General features: G+C 36.4%; 1 protein-coding gene across 1 annotated transcript in view; it reads right to left on the bottom strand.

The window, feature by feature from the left end:
- Window positions 1-18,242, bottom strand: part of LOC145693643 (MFS-type transporter SLC18B1-like) — a 155,071-nt gene that overhangs the window by 22,809 nt on the left and 114,020 nt on the right. Inside the window, exons 4-6 of the mRNA XM_081769832.1 lie at window positions 16,279-16,426; window positions 5,426-5,494; window positions 3,566-3,683 (exon numbers count right to left, since the gene is read on the bottom strand). Coding sequence (XP_081625958.1) covers window positions 3,566-3,683; window positions 5,426-5,494; window positions 16,279-16,426 — 335 coding nt within the window. The remainder of the gene's footprint in view (window positions 1-3,565; window positions 3,684-5,425; window positions 5,495-16,278; window positions 16,427-18,242) is intronic.

Raw genomic sequence — 18,242 nt, 5'->3', positions numbered from 1 at the left:
GTTTTGTGCAGTGGATCCCAGGATATGGATTCCATGTACTTTCTTATACAAAATCCAAATTTTGAAACCCTAGAACGACTGACCATGTCAGTTCTGTTTTAGGGCGAAAAACACATATCCTCCCTATCCAAAATCGCTTAAGTTTTTCGCCCATAACAAAAAATTGACACGATCGATCTTCCTGGGGTTTCGAAATCTAGATTCTGTAGAACAAAATACATCAAATCCATTATCCTGGGGTCCGCTGACAGAAATTTTGTTTATTGTATGGCTATCTTAGTGCATTCTTGCTATCCAAAATCGCTTAAGTTTTTCACCCATAAAAATGAATTAAGACGGTCAATCATCTTGGGGTTTTGAAATTTGGATTCTGTGGAACAAAATACATCAAATCCATTATCCTGGGGTCCGCTGAACAGAACTTAATAAAAATATAGAGAAACGATACGACTACTGTATAAAATATATATGCAGTATATATTGTACAATCAAATTAGAGTGATAAAATGCTCTATAATACATCTTAAATATATCAAAGCTAATCACAGAACACGATGAACGTAGAAGGTGACTGCATTATTTTTACATTTTCATTGTGTCATTTTGTCTGATTCAAATGAACCCCTTAATGCGCCAATTTTTGCAATCAGACTGACTTTAAAAAAAAAAAAAAAAAAAAAAATTAGTGTGGTTTCGATGTAGGGAGCACGAGATTTTTTTTAAATAATGCAAATATTATGGGTCTATGGGATATTTTATCGTGTTTGCATATAGGGTCTATGGAGAGTTGCGCGTTGACATCTGCGAAGTCCACTAAAAATAATAGATAAAATCAATAGAACTCAACGAATTGTCAGCGTACTTGCACTTTTGCACTTATTACACTTCTGTTTAACACTGAAAAACTGAACAGCTCAAAAATTGTATCCACCTAAACGAGGAAAGACAGCTCAAAAACGACAAGATGACAACTCCGCGTGCAGCAAGTAATACAAAGAGACCAACGCTGGCTTACTAGGACATCTAGCGGGAAATTCAGAACTTCATTAGTGAAAGGGCATCTTAGCTGATACGCAAAGCTGTTTTTGTATGTCCGAACTAGAAACTACATACTGCAATATCATTTCAAAATACACTTTGTATATATGCAAAGCTGCGCACTAAAGGGTTGATTAAGATATTTATATTCTAATATTCTAGAATATTATTTGTGTGTAAGGAAAGAAAAATATCCAAAAAATAATATATATGCCAATAGAAACTTCGCCTCACTTTATGGGTTTTATAGTTTTAGTCTCGGTTATTGTCGTGTTATTACTGTGTATGTTAATTGTAATCATTCAGTGCGACTACAAGAAATAGGAAATCAATAGAAAAGTTTAAAAATTAAAAAAAAATAATGTGTCCACACTTTGTCTTTCGTTTTTACTGTTATTATTAATCTTTAATTTCACTTTATTTTCAGGTGGTGGTAGAGGAAACAGCTTCAAAGACTACCATCAAGGCCAGCCTGAGGCATGTGCCACATTTACAATCGCACACGAGAGCATTTTGGAAAAGGGCGGCAGAAACGGGGAGAAAAAACTCAAAATAAAATAAAATAACGAAATTATTTGTTTTGTATAATTTTGAAGGCAAACCCACGTATAAATGTTAATATCAAATGGTTAAAATTTTATAAATAATTGTTAAAAACTTTGTGTAAATTATATTTCTTTTAAAATGTTTCTTGAAGGCACAGTTAAGTACTGTGATGGTTTATGCGACCAGTCTTCCACGACCGCTGTTTAATGCAACTAGAAATCTGGGTGAATATATCTACATCATCTCACATCCGCAGCAGCTCTATCTGTATCCGCACTTGCATTCACAGATAAATGAGATAAAAACACAACTTGTATATTCTACTAGTGTGGGAGACCCGGATTCGATTCCCGGCGAAAACTCATGTGGTTCAGATTTCATGTTAAGCTATAGGTCCACGTCTCACGTAGTCGCGTTGCTCAAAGGGACACTAAACTCAAATGACATCTACGGAATTGTAAATATCTACTTTATACGAGGGCTGGAGAAAAGTAATGGCAACGTTGTTATAATATCGTACCTGCCATCATGTACAGAAGAATACTTGTTAGTGTACATTCCTTCAATATTAATCGCCTTCCATCTCTATAATCTTCTGCTACACAGGTGGAAGTTATCGTATACTGTCAACGTGTCTATGCCCCGCAGGAACCGTCATATGCCATAGATGACGGCTTCTCTTGTGTTGTAGTGCTACCCGTGAGTGATATCGTCATTTTGGCGAAAAAGCCCTTACGGAGTCCCTGAAAACATTATTGTACACTGCATTCATGTTGCACTTCAATTTTGATCGTCGCAAGTGTTCGTCTTTCCGAAACATATTGCAATGGCGCTTCTACTTTCCTCTTCTATTTTACGACACTGTTGCCTTTGATTGAATAACACAAAGTCATTAGCACTTGCCACTTCATCACCGGACATTCCCTTATCAGCTATGGTACTCTTGTATTGCTAAAACAAAACACTCGACGTGAGAATAGTGTTTCCACTACTTTGTGTTCAACCTATGTATTTTTGTGATCGACGGTGTCAAGGTAAAACGTCGTAAGCCTCACTTCCATCTTTTTTAGGAGAGCAAGAAAACAACCTCTAACTTCCGTTTACACCCTTGCAAGACACAAGTATGAAAAGTGGTTATTTGCTTTAATAATACACACAAGCTTACAATATATATATGGCTTGACCTATAGTGAACTGAATAAAATAGAAATTCATATTTTCAATTTTTTTAGGGTTACGACCTTTGTGGGGGTTACGGTATACCTTAACACCGTCGAATGATCTTAATAAAATTCAAACTAAATTTTATCCTTCCCCTAACCTAAAAATTTTATCCTAAAAAGAGCATCCTAGTTAAGGATGGTTTTAAGGGAAGTATAATACTTAGATAGTTAGTGTATTAATCGAGGCCATGAAAGATATAGGTTGTTATTATCAGGAGACATTTATAAATTTACTTAAAAATGAAGTAGGTTAAGATATTTTATTGGACGATAATCTGAGTTTTGTATTTATAGTGCCTGGCTAATGAGTAACCCGCCAAAACAGAACATACTATACGTGGCGAGTATTATATTATCAGGTTTCCAAACCACAATCCTTGCGCCCACTTTGTGTAAAATCTTTATTTCCCAATTTTGCCACCCAAATGCCGATACTGCTTCTTGAAATAACCGTCATTATAACGGACCATGCAGTCATAGCCACAAAGCCTTCCCAATTACTAATACCAAGAACAAAAATAGTAATAAAGGAAAGAAGAACATGACTACAGTAAAAAATTAATATATTTTGAAAGTTTTCCTACATTAGCATCAAGGGATAAAAGTTTAGTTTTTGACTTCCCTCAGGAGCCGTCACTGGATAATAATCAATATGGTGATAAATCAACCAAAACCTATCTTTTCCAAATTGAAATGCCATGGATTAAGCTACTACATTTTATTCCTTAGTGTCAATTATGTGTTTACTAATAACATACCTTGGTGTTTAGTTTCCACTACCACTTGCCTTTGTTTGGGCATTACAACGAGCGTTAGTACTCCTACGATAAACAGGAACAATCCCATTACTGTGAAAGGCAGTGCGAATCCTCCAACCTACAAAATGGTGGGTTTATTATTCACTCGAAATTACAATGAAAATTCTTCTAAACATACTAAAGTAAATACAGTGGACCACGGACCACGAACTTAAATCATTCCGTAACTCTGTTAGCGAAGGGAAATCATTTTTCCATATAAAATTCATGTAATTAATCTGTTCCAGCCATAGAAACAAGGTACTTATATACAGGTTGTCCATAAAGTCAGTTGCCACCTCGTATATCGTCGAAACGACTGCAAATATGAGAAAACGCAAAAATACGCCCATCATTATTTTAAGGGGCGTGAGTTTTGAGCTATAAAAGGCCCACTCCAGAGACCCCATATAGGGGTACGTGGGGTCAACTTGAAAATTTTAAATGGTCAGATATTCGTAGCGCAAAATGGAAGAAATCTACAAATTTGAGAAGGACAAATTGTGAGTGCAAGGTTAGTTGAAGCAAGTAGACAGTAACAACGTTTTGTTATTATTATTATTATTATTTTGCGTCGCGTTTGCGGCACTTAACAGAAGAAGAACACAAGTGAAAAATCAAATGTAATCTTTCACTTTTACTTCCCATGGTTATGCTGGCTAGGCTAATGGAGACGGTGATGATGAGAAACGAATGCAATGGTGGAATGAAGAAAGTGGAGGAAATGGGACAACCCCGAGAAAACCCACACGCACGGTGTTTGTCTACGACAAAGACTATTTGGAGCGAGCTGGGATCGAACCAGGAACCCCACGCACTGGAGGTGAACGGTCTTCTACTGAGCCACCGCAGCCCCTAGAAGAACAACAGAAGTAAGTGTACCCGTGATTGCCTGCGTGTTAGGTGTATGAGGAGGAATCGTGTCCAATATGATGACGCCATACAGAATTCATGGTAAGTAATAATCAAAGAAGATAAATAATAGACAGATACCTATTTTAGATGAGATGATCATACAGCATTGAACGGATAATCACAAACAAAACTGACTGAAGTTAATCTGTGACTGGAACGAGATCTTACTAAATCAAAATATGATGAGAACTACGTACTTTCAACTTCTGCTATCGGGTTACGTTTACGAAATCTCTGATCACCGCTACTGAAACGTTTATACGAATAGATTAGGTACCACGACTCTTGCCGAAAACATAAAACATGGATCGTTATGATATGCTTTAATGAATTGTCTGCCTCCTTATTCCCAGCATCAATAGCTATGGCGAATGTCCCAAAAGACATATGATCTGGGCTACCTACTTTCAACGTTAAACATGGTAGCGGCCCGGTACATGTGTCGGTCAAATTATTATACTCGACAGAACTTCGAGAAATTTTGTTATTTACGTGACGTCATTTTAACCGTTAACAAGAAAAGAACCAGCACATGATTTCTTTTTCGAAGCCTCCATTCCGAAACTAACTGAGTGGACTACAGCCAAACTGTGCGGTATCAAGAAGGTTCATATATATATATATATATATATATATATATATATATATATATATATATATATATATATATATATATATATATATATATATATAACATCATAAAATGAACTTACCGGAAATGTCAGAGCATTAGTTTCCATACGTATTTAAGAAAATAAAGAAAATAATTATTACGCTTTTCATTTTAAAATTAATTTTCATTTTACAATTTGTTTCATGCATTGGTTTTTCCTTTACATATAAAATAATAATTACAAATAGCATACATTTTCAGGAAATAGCAAACCACAGTTATGCATAACATACCTGATACAAAGCACCACCAATTGTAGGACCTCCTATCAGCCCCAAACCGAAAAAGGTTTGGACAATGGACTGTAAATAAGAAAAAAATTACTGTACACCTTCGTAGCATATACGTATATTATGATGAATATGCAATAATACATGTCATTACAATCTCATAGGAATATTTTTTAAATTCAAGTTGTACTTAATTCAACTTTTGTTGTGGCTGTATCTAGAGTTGCATTCATTTTACTTGCATCTAGAGAACTCAACGCTTGCTATAAAAAAAAAATCAGAAACTAGAGTCTCAATTCCTTTTAAGCAAACAGGAACTGAATACTTGCCATACACAAACATGAGCACGCAGACTTGGTTAATTTTAAAGCTCAACCCGTAATATGCATATTAATACATAATACGTAATCACTGGTCTCACAGACCTGTTGACGTTTCGTGGGTTATAAGTAGAGACCGGATGCTAGGCAAAACGTTTATTCTTTATTATTAAAGATATGATCAAAACATTTAAAGTCTATATGGAGGGTTATACTTTCGATTTAAGCCAATTTTATTTTGCCTATTTCGTCGCTTAATGCCTAAATAATTGCTTTAGTACTTAATGTAGCCTATTCTAAACATTTTCTTAAAAATAAGCCTTCATGGGAAAAATATATAAGTTTTATAATATAAATAACGCACATATGGATACGATAGATGTTTATAAACAGAAGCACGTGGTACATTACTATATATAGGCCTATATATGGCCGGATTTATGGCGTGCATCGGGGCACACGCACTCCCCTTTGTTGTAAATATACACTTTCTGAAATGAGAAGCTAGCAGTGAAAATACAGTATCCATAACTTTCTGCCGTCATGTTTTCGTTTGGAGCTTAAAAGAAATCAAGAGTTTTGCAAAAGCAATAATTTAAGTCGATTTTCTGAAGATTCAAGGAAAACGATTCCCCAAGCAAGGTATTAATCCTCATTCATTTTATAATATAGAGCAGGATTCAGGATTTTTTTTTTTTTAGTGTTATGCACCAGTAACTACCACTACATTTGAATTAAATTTGAAATTTTTAATGCCTTTAGGCATTTTGGTGTGAATGAAGATTATTACCTTGCTTGGGGAATCGTTTACCTTGAACCTTCAGAAAATCGACTGAAACTATTGCTTTTGCAAAACTCTGGTTTATATATATTAAGCTTGGTTTTTAAATATACAGTAAAACAAAATATCTGCAGAGAAGTATGCTTTTATATTCTTTGAACATTATCTATGACTTGAATCTATTTTTTAATGGTATTGAGTATTTATCACCATTATTTCGAGTTACATTTTAGTGCCTATTTTACTGCCTATTTTAAACATCTTTAGTGCCTATTTGCCTCCTATTTTCCAGGTTTTTAATGCCTAAATATGCGGTTTCTAGTTATAAGTAATCACCAGTATAATTAACTTGTCACGGCATAAAATGCCGTCCAAAAACGGAATAAAGAAAGTTTTTAGATGTAGCTATCAGAATTTGGTATAACTACTATTCGGTTAAAAACGAAATACCCTGACCCCGTATTTTTCAACACTTTTGGGTTTAAAATGTAGATTTGAATGTGCTTTGTCCAATGGCACTACTTTTGATTTCTGGAATCGACCGCTTCGAGGTCAAATTAGCGGTCAAAAATAAAAAAAGTGGGAACGTTTAGGCAATGCGGATCAATGACCGACTAGGACGAAATGGGGGTCATTCCATTCGTATTCACACGTACATGGATAATTCTTATAGCATTTTTCAAAAAATTCTACTCTGACCCCGAAAATCCTGGATTTTCATTAATTTTCGGAGTCAACGTATAATTTTTGTGAAAATGGCATATCAATTCTTCATATACGTGTAGGTACGAATCGAATGACAACCATTTCGTTCCAGTTGATCCGTGGTCCACATTGCTCAAAATCCCGGATTTTTGTAAATTTTCGGGGTCGAAATAGAATTTAAGAAAATGGCACATCAATTATTTCTGTACGTGTGAATACGAATCAAACGATACCTATTTCGTCCAAGCAGTCATTGGTCCGCATTGCCAAAATGGTCCCACTTTTTACTTTTGCCCCTAATTTGATCTTGAAGCGGCAGGTTCCAGAAATCAAAAGTGGTCACAGCTCATAGAAATCTACATTTTAAATCACAAAAGGTTGAAAAATACTGGGCCACGTTAACTCTCTTTCAATCCTGCTCTTCATTGTATTTTCGTTATTATAACATTTGTAACAGTTGAGTGTAAAGTGGAAATAGATGAAAATGGATAAACGATAATCTAATATTTAAAAGCTGAAACTGACACTAACACTGTAAATACGTATGTAGAAACTACAATTATATTTTTGTTGCTGTTTTTTATTTTATACGATATACACATTGTATTTTATTATTAGATCATATTATTAAACATTTGGAGATTAATAAAGGGAATTCACTTTTAAGCTTTTTGTTGAGTTTTGAAAAGGAAACTGCTAAATTGTTTGCATAGAAAATGCTAAATTGTGATTTGATAAAGGAACGTGGAGAAAGTGGCTTCATATCAGAAGAGCCTGGACAAAAAGACGAGGACAGGAAGGTCAGAGTCAAAATGGCCCCGAGACAAAAGGGCTCAAGAAAAAAGGCCTGTGCCAAAAGGTGAGTTGATTTTAGTTTAGCGTCCCTTTCAGCAGCGAGGCTATATGAGACGTGGACCTACTGATTAACGTGGAATCCGAACCACATGAGCTCCCGCCGGGAATCGAACCCGGGACTCCCACGCCAAAGGCGCGTACGCTAACCGCTTAGCCACGAGGGAGCTCCCTGTGCCAAAAAGGCCCCACGACAAAATTGCTCGAGTCAAAAGGGCCCGGGTAGAAATGGTCCCACAGTCAGAAAGGCTGAAATCAAAACAAGAGTGGAAATCAAAGATGCATTAAGGGATAGTGTCTCCTTAGTAATTAGAAGTGTTTGTCCAACAGAAGGAAGAATATCAGTGCTTATTGGAAACAAAAAGGAAACTTCAATGGTGATCTTAATTTTGTTTGGTTACTGTTTGTTCTGCAACAATCGCTATCGCTTAAGTCGGTTCTCGACGAAAGTTTTGCGTTCACCCGCGTCTCTCTGAGTTTATATTCTCAGAACATAGTCCAATCTGATTTTATCTATTAATGACTGTTCCCTTAGTTTTAAAATTCCATTTCTGCCCCTGGATCAAAGTATAAAAACATATTATATGAATAAATAATATTCTCTTGAAAACTTTCCTTAATTTTGCTGTGAGAACATACATGTGGATCTTCATACAAGGTTAGTCAAAAGTATTGGGACAGAACAATAATAACGACACGCGTGGATGGAGGAAAATAAAATGTTGCAATTGGTATTATTGCAAAAACGGCACTAATTTGGAGTGTGGTCACCGTGTAAGCAATCTTGAATTCCGCTATATTTCAGATCGTACATTTTTAAGTGGAAAAGGCTATAATATTACACTTCAATCTAGGCTTTATATTCCCACAAATGAGAATGTAGAGTGTGTTTGACATAGGTATCTAATAGAAAAAAGTATCATGACAGGGCAGTAACAATGAGACACGTGAACAAAGGAAAAGCAAATGTTACAGGTTGGTACTGGTGTTAAAACTGGTTAAATTATCATGGCAGCCAACTTTTTGTATCACATAAATTTAGTCTAGAATCTTTCTAGCAAAAGTGTGTGCTACTTTTGATACTTGTTTCTAGTAGAGGAAAGTATTCGAACAGGCAAGTAATAGAATGAATCCGGCTTCATTGTGCTCTTAACGTTTCTGTTTGTTTGCTTGCGATTCTAAAATATTGTGAAGTTACCACATATGTTAATAGTAAGTATAAAATATTTTAATAGTAAGTATAATTGTGATTAATTGTTACTGTACGATTATAAAGCAATATAATGCTCTTAATGTGCAGTTTCGAATATTCGGTAGAGCTGAACGACTTCGTTCAAATAGTAGTGGGTGGTAACAATGTTTTGTCTGGTCAGTGTATTGTATCATATGGAGTTAATACGGGAGGAATATAATGGTATAATTGCTAGGAGGAAACAATATATTATCCAAGTCAAGAAATATAAAATATACTTAAATTTTCTAGAGCTTTCGAAGATAAACCTCAAAATTGGTGATAATGTGTTGTTTATCGACGAATTTAAGTTAAACCTGCATGGATATAATGGTAGAATAATAGTTTTTCGTCAAGTAAATACAGAGATATATGTCAAGAACTTCCAGCCTACTGTAAAATACGGAGTAAGAAGTGTAATGGTTTGGGTTATATATATATTCAACAGACGTTGGAGAGTTAGTGTGTATTGATGAGATTCTGATAAAAGAAATATATCTTAATGTTCTTAGGACACAACTTCACCAAAGTACAAAAAATTGAGAATGAGGAGGACTTCTAATTTTATCAAGATATTGATCCCAAACAAAGTATATGTTGTAAGGAAATGATTGTTTTAATAGTGCCCAAAAGTGCGCAAGACCCCATCCCATAGTAGCGGCTTTAACCCCATTGGGAATCTTTGGAACGAATTGCAACGTATGGTCAATATGTACGTGTTACGGTGAAAGAAGATTTGAGAAAGCATTACGTCAGCGTGGAACAATATTTCCCAACACTATACCAGGAAAATTGTAACAACGATACCGAAATGCTTAAAGGAAGTTATAAATCGGTAGCTTGGAAGGATAAAATAACTTTTGAGAACATTTTATAGTAGTTTGTTTAATATCTGAATATTTATGTGATCAACAATGTCCACATCCCCATTCAATAACACACACTTGCAACCAAACTCTTTCCCGGTCTGTCATATCGGAGTAAAGTAAACAAGGACCTATACCTTGACATACATAAAGGCAAAGGTCAACGACTAGGGTTGTTTTTAGTTCGAGTAGGGTTCTTTTCGCAAGAACTCTGAAAGTAGACTTTCGTACCAGACTTTCTGTATTTAAGCCTATGTGTCCACTGAAATTAGTGTTTGAGATGAATGTTTCAAAAAGAAGATGAAATCTATTGAAATATGTTTTACTGATGTTGTTATCCTGCAAAAAAATCCAGTTGCGGGTTCTCCTCCTTTTTGAATAAATATCCCTAGCCCAGTGCAATTACGACAAAAATCTATCAAACTTAAATATTTTTAAAAAAATTAAACCTGTTAGAATATGTTATATGTATTGACATTATACCAAAAGAGTCCCAAAACTCGTTTCTTTGCTCCCGCCATTTTAAATAAGCAGTACGCCATCTTGAAATTTTCCCTAGCACTTAGTTTTTGCCTTATGGCTCCTAAAGCCTATAAAAGTAAATGTATCATTCTTTCTTCATTATACTTCCAATATCATAGGTTGTATAATAAGTGATCACTTTTTCCGCGTTGGCGTTACCAAAAGTTCAATGTACTTTGAAGTTTTATCTATTAGTGCTTGAAAATAAAAATTTAGGAAAAAATAAAAATGGTGATTTAAACAAGGGATTAATTATTAAAAATGAAGGAAAATAAAGTTACCGGGATTATTTAAGGTGCGTTTTGTATACTATTTACAGCAAATACAATATCCTGTTTCATGATTGTCACTATTTTACTATATGTACTAGCTTTGATAATTGTGCTTAGATTCTTCTGCGCATCTATTAAACTACTAAATTTAAAAGTATTGTAGTTATAAAAAGGAAGACAATATACATTCATCACTAGTTGAATTATATACACCTACCTGATAGCGTGTAACACCACCTTTTTCTTTAATAAGGGAGGCTACCCACCGGGGCACTTCACGTGGCGCCTGAAGTGTTGTTGTGGAATCTCAATCCATATCAGCTGCAAAGTCTCCGACAGAGCTTGCAGGTTAGTTGAAAGTGGGTCCAGAGTTGAAGGCGTCGTTCCATGGCGTCCCAGATGTTAGATCGGATTGAGGTCCGATGACCGTGTTGCCAGATCAGAGGATTGCTCATCAAACCTGCAATCCTAGAGCGGTGAGCCGGCGTATTGTCCTACTGCAAGATGAGTTCACCACCGGGAAGTAGCACCTGAACAAATGACATGACATTTTCGTCCACAATATCGCGATAGCGTTTACCTGTGACGGACTATGTTACACGTGTTAGGAAACCCATTTCACTCCACGTAAACATGCCTCAGATGAGAATACAACCACCACCGGCCTGCACAGTTCCCTGCTGTCACGATGGATCAATTTCCTCTTTCGGTTGGCGACACATCATTACCGGTTCTTCGGTATGTACCAATGTGAAACTGTCCAGACAATCTTTTCTCACATTTCCATGGTCCAGAGGCAGTGTTCCTTTGCCCATGCTAGACGTTGTTTCCTGTGTTGCACTGTTAGAAGGGATATTCGTGTGGGTCGATGGCTTTTGTATCCCATGGCGAGCAGTTCTTTGCTAATTGTGTGGCTGCTGACACGGCGTTGTTGTCTTGCATTGAACCTCTGCGCGATTTGACGCACTGTGGCTCGTCTATCGACTGTTACGATGCGGGCCACTCAGCGTCTACCCCTGTCACACGCCCCTGACCGCAGTTTGCCCGTGTGTTCGGTTTTATCGGAAGCCAGGTACTCACAATACACCCTTGACCCAGTTGCCTTTGAATATCCGAGTGCCGCAGCCACTTCCGAAATCGAGACACCCAGTCGGGTGACCCCTACGATTTGACCACGGTCAAGTGCACTCAGGTCCTTCGTCTTGCCTATCACACACTGCATTAATACGGACACCGAGAGAGGAAGTACACGGCAGCAGTACCCTCGCGATGCATTTTATTCATATGCACTGGTGGAGCATCTGCAGGGCGGTTTCTGCAACTTTCCTGCTGTCTCTAATTCAACTTCTGATGAATGTATATGGCAAAGTAAAAAGCCTTGCGACAATAACGGAAATTAAACGAAAGTTCTAAATATACTAGTGTATTTTGAGAGTTACTTTCCTCGATGGCGTTTTGCAGTTGAATGTGCACAGTTTTCATTAACTTCCTCATCAAAGAAGTTTGTTTTGGAGACAGCTTCAACATCACTTCCTTCATCTGTATCTTCAATTAAAGTAGTACTATTACCACATCTGTGTCCATTACTCTACCCACAAAATCATATATAATCTAGCTCTCTTCTTTTGCAAACACAATTGTTTCCTCAGTTCGCCTAGCAATTGGATGCTATAAAATTTAACAATTCTCTGGAACAGGTTGTTCAAATGTTGTTAGAGAAAGAAGGCATCACCACAAAATCTCTAGTCCTATTTAATTGAAGTCATCTTTTGATTTTTCCTCTGCTGAACTTGATAGAACACATGGAGACTATGGTAATTTGCAGTTCTTGTTGGAGATAGTACTGCTAAGTTGAAAGTGTCATTAATGCGTTGTTTGGGTACAATCTTTCTGTACATGCAGAATCTTGTGCAATCCAGATTTTCTTTCTCCTCACATCTATAAGAACATTTTTCTCCAACAGCTGCCACATCATCAGCAGATGATGTTGAGTTGTTGAAAACATGCATTTCTCGACGCAGTTAATTTTTTCCCAGTATTTTGTACCCAACTTTCTTCCCTTTACTGTGTGGAGCAGAAGTTGTATCACAACCAGTGAAGGCATGCAGAAATAAAATGCAGTCCACCATATCGCCCAATGCTCCCTGAAGTTTGGTACTGCTGTATACCTTATGTGGTTGCTTCGAGCCAGGAATAAACATGTAAGTCTTGGCTGTTCCAAGTGCTACCATCAGAACCAAAATATCTTAATCTTCTCCCACTACTACTGACGAGCCAGATTTTGCAAGATTTGTTGCGATTAACACAACTAATGTTTGTGCATCTCCAGGTGATTGATGTACGGTACAACCAGATTTCTCGGGATATTTCGTCAGAAGTGATATCAATTCGGATTTGTTCTTTGTGTTAGAAAGAAATTCATGTTGAGATAAACGAACAACGTGATGTCATCCTCAATGATACGCGCATTCATGGTTTCTTTGTTCATGTCTACTGTTTTATATCCTTCTCGCTAGGTCGACCATCATAACCATCAAATACAATAATTTATTTACCATAGTGTTTTGTGATAAACCTCACATATTGCTCATATAATTGGCCGCAAAGATATGGAAAACTAGCAACTAGAATTTTGGAACTCCTTTTGTTATAATTGTGTCCCGAACTTCGCATTCGGGAGGTCGTGGGTTCGATTCCCGCCGCCGACCATCCTGACTGAGGTTTTCCAGGGTTTCCCTCAGTCCTACCAGGCAAATGCCGGGATGGTACCTTCTAAACAGGCCCTGGCCGATACCTTCCCAAATCCTTTCCATTGTTGTTGTTGGATATCCAGTGTAAAATGGCCTCTGAGCTGTATCTGGTAATTGTAAAATAAATAAATAAAATAATACATATAACATATTTGAACGGGTTTAATCTTTTTTTAAAAAAAAAATATTAAGTTTGATCGATTTTTGTCGTAATTGCACTGGACTAGGGATATTTATTCAAAAATATGAAACACCCGCAACTGGATGTTTTGCAGGATAACAACATCAGTAAAACATATTTCAATAAATTTCATCTTCGTTTTAAAACGTTTATCTCAAACACTAATTTCAATGAACACATAGGTTTTCATACAGAAAGTCTAGTGCGAAAGTCTACTTTCAGAGTTCTTGCGCACCCCCTTGCCAACGCCACTGTTTACGAACTATTTATTAAACTAGCCAGACTTCCAAACCTGCTGATACTTGCCGGAAATTGGAATGAAAATCCGTTTCAAATCACTAAATTGTCTCTCCTTTCCTTCGTGTTAAATGATTCAATCATATGTTTCTACAGAAATTGTGCGCAGTCCGATGACGTTTGAAGCTTCATTGCGCATCTCTGACATTGTATATAGTGTCAATATATACATCATTTTAAAGCTGATGAAATTGCCATCAACTTTTATTCGATCACTTTTTTCATATTTTTAATTTGTTAAGTTGTATGAGGCAATGAAAAGAATATGTCCCCTAATACAGATCCACATTTTTCACTTTATCCCAAAGTTATGCAAAACTGTTTACTCGGAGAAAAGTGATAACAACTTGTTGCATTGCCTATAATTTTAGAAGTATAATAAAGAAAGAATGAACTTTCTGCGTTAATTAGTTTAGAAGTTATGTTGCATAAACTAAGTGCATGTGAGAAAACCAAATGGCAGATTATTTATTCAAAATGGCGGAAAAGCCGCAACTGGATTTTTTGGTATCTTCTGGAGGGTAATGAGGAAGAGGTCGTGAACAAATTCCAAAAGTTCCCTCTTTTTATTCTAAAAGTCTAGGTTTATCCCGTTTTTGATGTAATTTGACTGGACTATAGTGCATCAGGGCGTGGTTACGTTAAGATATGGGTACGTCAAGCAATCTCCTCCCCGCATGCTTTAATCCCAGGCTCAACTGTACATTTTTGTTGTTCAAGCTGCATGCTATCTCATACTATGGAAGGTCTAAGTTGTTTTCGTAATTCCGAAACCGAACAAGTACATACAGCGATGGCTTTATCGGCACATTCAGCCAACATCTACACTGGAGGAAAATCTTTGGAACAAGTATACGAGTTAGCCTTCTTCATTGTTTTGTTATATACGCAATTCCTTCTATCATTATGGCGTGGGAGACCCGGGTTCGATTCCCGGCGGGAGCTCATGTGGTTCGGATTCCACGTTAATCAGTAGGTGCACGTCTCATATAGCCTCGCTGCTGAACGGGACGTAAAACTCAAAATCAATCAATCAATCCTTCTATCATTACATGAAACAGGGTATCAATCTCAATAAAGAAATCCTTCGTCAGTATTTGTCATAATGGATTAATCCTGAACAATATGGTTACTTCAGCTTTTGTCATTCATGTGTGTGTGTAGTGGGGAACTGTACCGACATAAGAGTTTCATGCTTTTATTACTATAAATTTATTTAAAAGGATGCGTTTTTTTCTAACTTATGGAGAGGGAAGATTGTCTACCAACATAAGAATTTTACATTTTTTATTAGTATATAAAAAATATGCGTTTTTCAATCTCATGAAGGGGGAAGATTGTCTACCAACACAAGAGTTTCATGTCTTTTTTTTTTTTTTTTTTTTTGTTAGTACATTAGTGTACAACTTATTAAAAACCATCTGTTTTAAAACTCAGATCAATGCTGCTTTTCAAAATGATGCCCCTTAGCGTAAACAGTAATTTCTCATATTACCAGTGCCAATAGTTGCCTCAAATAACAGTTTCTTTATAATAGAGTAGGGCCTATCTTGTGTATCTGTTAATGACTACTTCAAGTTAAACTTTATGCACATCCACCCACACACACATATATCAGGGAGTTTAACAAACAGATATTTAAACAGATTTAGAACATGAATCAATAAAATCAAACAATGAAAACAGGGGCGTCATTTCAGACTTCCCTTAAGGGGGGCAAGAGCACCACGGACATAAGATTTTTACGTTTTGTACTAGTACATTAGTAGACAATCAATTAAAGTCAGTGGCTTATTTAGGGGGGTGGCTTCCGGGCTTAAGCCCCCCCCGAAATCTTACTTAGTATAGTAAAGTAAATGAAATATCTTGCAGAATTTTCACATTTCCAGGCAAAGCCCCTCCCGAAACAAAATCGTAAATACGCCACTGATTAAAGTATATGTATTCCTCAAACTCTTGGGGGGGGAAATTGCCCCCTCCAGCCCTCCCTAAATGACGTCCCTGAATAAAAATCCTCGATTACTTCAAATCAATGGAGGATGTATTCAACATCAGTAAATAAGTGAATGGAAAACTTACGAAAGTTGTGGCCACAGCGTCAGGAAATTCTGCTGCAATAATAGAGAATGATGCAGTGACTGAAGAAGCTGTTCCTAATGCTTCGACGATTCGAATAGCAAAGGATAAACCTATAAATGGATTATGCTCGTTTATTTTATCCAGCATCCTGAAAAATAAAAAGGAACATATTAGTTGTTATATACAGGGCTGTTTCAAGCTAACGACCAACCAAGCAATGGCTGGGGACACCATTGTCTTATTATTTTTATATAACCCTTAATTACTAACCATTTGTATAATCACACTAATACTAACCCCGGGTGAAAAATAACCCTTTCCTTGGTATTGCTGCCCGAGCGTCACGCCAGCTCTGAACATAACCTAACTTAACCTAACCTAACCCAACCTAACTTAACAATATTGTAAGGTATATCACAAGTTTTGCCATCTTTTATCCTCAATATAACTTATTTTGGGAGGAAAGATATTCTAAATCTTCATCCTCTGGTAAGAAATTCAAGATTTGATCCTCTGGAACTACCTCTAAACAAGCGTTCCTTCACATTCTGTAGCAAGTATATGCCGTGCACAATAAAGAAACTACGCACGATTTTTCACAAACTAAAATTGAAAAATATATTCAATAAAAAGTTACGTTATTACTATCCCAGGGATTATTCTCACCCAATGTTCAATACAGTAGTCAAACTACAGATCTCCGTACACTTCCACTGCCACTAGCACACTGAGTGCTAAGAAAAAAATAAAATACCCTGAAAGACAGATTTGTAGGTGCTAACCTCTTTTGGCGGTAAACGAAAATAATTATCTCAGGTGCTTTTTCACCCTGGGTTAGTAGTTAAGGGTTAATAGAGAACTCAAACAAACTTTCAGCGCATATTTATGGAAAAGTTTCGCATGATCATAAAAGGGCAAAAGACAGAAAAGTTCCATATGATTATAAAAGGGCAAAAGGTAGACTTACGGAAATTTTCCGTTAGACATTCCTCCATCCCGTTGCCCCCCTGCTCCCCCGCCATACACACTGTCACAAAATTAGTACGTATGTTCAGTGGTTTAATATTATGTACTTTCAATGTTTATTAGCAGATGGCGTAACTACAAAAATTTCCTATTAGTCCTACTATAAAATATAATATGCAGTGTGTCAATTTTTCTGAAAAATAACTTAACAACAAAGCCTGAATGCATTGTAAATTCCAAAACACCAATAGGTTAACACATTACATAACCCTTACAAAATAATTATTTAATGAAAATACTATGCTGAAAGAATTACGCTTTAGAAACTTACCAATTTAGTTTGGTCGATTGTTATTCTGTCTTTGATTCGATCCCAGCTCGTACCACGTGGACTTTGTGATGGATAAACACCGCGTGTGTTGGTTTTCTCTGACTTTCTCCGTTTCCTCCCACTTTCTTCATTCCGCCATTTCATTCATTTCTTATCATCACTGTCCTCTTTAGCCTACACAATATAATCGTGGGACGTAAAACTGAAAGATTTCATTTCGATTGTCATTCTTAAACTTCTCTTACAAAAAATCTGGTTAAATAAGACTCGTTCTATTTCGTTGTGCAATTGTGACTTGTTCACTTTTATGGAATTAACACTATCCTGCTTTGCCTAGAGATATTTAGGCATTGTCAACAATGTCTGATTTCTTACTTTGAAAGCAACATACAACCACTATCAAAATTTACTTTCAGTTCCTAATATGGAAATCACTGTAAGTTTTTTCTTTCAGTAACAGTTACTAACGCTTCCCTGTGGAGGAGGGACGTTGATTTTTACAAAATGAAATTACTAAAACATGAATTAACCCTTTGACTACCAGCGGAAATTCTAAAAACTACACGCTGTTGTCACATTGGTTCAGATGTGACCAGAAGACTGTGTGTGGACGTCAGGAATTTCGCACATCAAAAGAGCCATACATGTGTATACTATATATATATAA

This window comes from Thermobia domestica, chromosome 8, assembly GCF_964235325.1.
Source record: "Thermobia domestica chromosome 8, izTheDome1.hap1.1, whole genome shotgun sequence".
In the NCBI taxonomy this organism is placed as follows: Eukaryota; Metazoa; Arthropoda; class Insecta; order Zygentoma; family Lepismatidae; genus Thermobia; species Thermobia domestica.
Note: the sequence above shows the minus strand (reverse complement) of the source record. Positions and strands in the feature narration are given on the sequence as shown.